The sequence below is a fragment of the Mus caroli genome, unplaced genomic scaffold (genome assembly GCF_978045245.1).
Source record: "Mus caroli unplaced genomic scaffold, Mus_caroli_1 scaffold_49, whole genome shotgun sequence".
Lineage (NCBI taxonomy): Eukaryota > Metazoa > Chordata > Mammalia > Rodentia > Muridae > Mus > Mus caroli.
The window spans coordinates 872386-874896 of NW_028227304.1; the positions used below are offsets into that span (position 1 = coordinate 872386).

Below are 2511 nucleotides of genomic sequence, written 5' to 3' on the forward strand. Positions count from 1 at the left end.
AAATTAACTAGTTGAATGGACTGTATGAGTACCTCTAACCCAAACACAGCAACACAGAATTCAAGATAAGGGGGCAGTAATAAATGTCTCTTCCCTCTCTGCAGCAAAACACATGTAAAGGTCAAAAGAATAACCCAATTCAAAACAGCAGTCACTCAAAAATAAATGTTTTCAATGTTTATTTTCCAGAAAAACCTTCAGCAAGTTAGTTTCAAGCCTTTGTCTTTTTATTGTAGGTCCAATGGTTAAAGGTGATAGAAAATGTATTGATACTTCAAAAGTTGCTGCAAATAGTGGCAATGTCCAATCAATCAGTAGTTGGGCCATTTCATATAAGTTACTGAATGTTTTATTGTTGGACAGAATGGTCCTCGGATAGAGGATTTGTAGTTAGGCTTCAAAACGCTGAATAAATTCTCTGGTAACCATTCCCAGGGAGTGTTGACAAGCTTATTTGCACATTGTAATTAGGTGCAGATCTTGCATCATAAGCCCCATAACTGTAGAGGGAGAAATGATCGCCATCAGGGCCGTGAAAAGCTGGCAGTGTATTCCAGACATTCAGGAAATTGCCATATACTTGAGAAAAATTAACTCCTCCAGTACTTCCACCACTTCCAGCTGCCCCACAAAAGTTTCCATTTGCTCCGATGTTATGTAGATTTGGTCCAAAACTGTTTTGGGTTGCTCCCACCGAATACTGACTTGACCCAAAGGCACTTGGGTTTGCCCCAAGAACATACTGGATTATCCTGAAAACATGTGGGTTTGTCGCCAAAACATTTTGGTTTGTCCAGATATTGTATGGATTTGCCACATGAGCATTGCAGTTTGTCCTGCAGGTATCTGAGTTGGTACCCAAACTATACTGGCCTGCCCCAAAAGCATTTGGACTTGTTCCAGAAGCATATTGGTCTATCCCATAAGCATCTGAGTATGTTCCAAAAGGATACTGGTTTGTCCAGAAAGCATTTTGATTTGCCCCCAAAGCATATTGGTTTATCCCGAAAGTATGTGAAAATGCTGCCAAAGCATACTGGCTCACTCCTAAGGAATTTCCGTATGTTACCAAAGTGTATTGGCTTATACTTAAGGTGTTTGGAAGATTATACTGGCTTGCCAAGAAGGTATTTTGGTTTGCCTCCAGAGCACAATTGCTTACCCATACAGTATTTGAGCTTGACCTCAAAGTATTACTGCTTGCCATGAAAGCAGTTGAATTTGTCACAAAAACATTAGAGTTCGACTGGAAAGCATTGGGGGTATCCCTGAAACCACGGACAGTTGCCAAAGGTACATCCGAGTTTGCTCTAGAAGTATATGAGTCAGCTCTGTGGGCATCTTGGTTGGCTTCTTGAGCATCGGGGTTAGCCATAGTGTGGAAGCTTGGGCTGCCTCCTCCTCTCCAATTGTTTTCTAACTCCACAGCTGGAACTGATTTTCTTGTCCTATCCTTAGCTATAGTCTTTCTTTTACTCAACTGTCTAGCTGTATATTCTTTAGGGTATGCCATTTTAACTTCACAACGACTGGAGTCAATGAAATGGTACCTGGTTTCTAAGACCTTTCTAACGGGGTTTTCATCCCTGTATTTGATAAAGCCGAAAGCTCTTCTTTCCTGCGTATCTGAACACAGTGGAAGCTCTATAGCCTCTATCTGCCCAAATGTGCCAAAGTAAGCTCTTATTTTTTCTTTAGACATCCGCGGGTTCAGCCCACCCACAAAAATCTTTTTATTGGAGAATTGAGATTCCAGGGCTTTAGCCCTTTTAAATTTTATTTTCTTGCCATCAACTTTGCGGTCTTTCACTCGAAGCACCTTCTCTACTGTGGCACTGTCTTTGAAAAGCACGAATCCAAATCCCCTAGACAGACCGGTATTTGGGTCTGTTTTTATAATAAAGTCTATTACTTCACCAAACTTAGACAAGTATTCCAGAAGTACCGGCTTGCTCATTCCTTGGGAAAGTCCCCCGATGAACATCTTACTAGCATCCTGTTCGTTCTTGGTGGCACCGATTTTGAACCCTTCCCGAAATTGGTCTCTTTCATTATCCTTTCTCACAGCGAGACTGGCAGTATTCATGGTATATAGGCTGGATGGAGGTGATTTGACTGTTGGATAAACACTGGCCTAGGCACAAATGGCGGGGGCATAGCTGTCCTCAGGGAGTCGAGGAAATTATTGCACAACCGTGACAAAATAGAAACAAGCATTATAACTAGAGACAAGGCAGGAGCTGCCTCTCATTCTAAACTGGGGGGGTGGGGGTGGGGAAGGATGCGGGGGGGGGCAGTGATAGTGTCTGATTTGTCCCTAAAAGGTGTTGATGCTTGCAATGTAAAAAGCAGCCCTACCTATAGACTTTCTTTTTGTGTTTATAACACCCCCAAAAGGAATAGTATGGTAGAAAAGGAAGCCTTTTCGATGTTGATTCTGTCTTTTCATGTTACATCTCTTTGAATTTTGTTAAAAACAATTTATTTTTCCTGAACATTTCTTTGAATGTT

General features: G+C 41.6%; 1 protein-coding gene across 1 annotated transcript; it reads right to left on the reverse strand.

The window, feature by feature from the left end:
• Positions 1-230: 230 nt before the first annotated feature.
• On the reverse strand, positions 231-2126 carry LOC146999726 (uncharacterized). Its single transcript, XM_085834457.1, has one exon. It carries the CDS (start codon positions 2084-2086, stop codon positions 398-400), a length of 1689 nt encoding a protein of 562 aa, XP_085690583.1. The 5' UTR covers positions 2087-2126; the 3' UTR covers positions 231-397.
• Between the last annotated feature and the right edge of the window lie 385 nt (positions 2127-2511).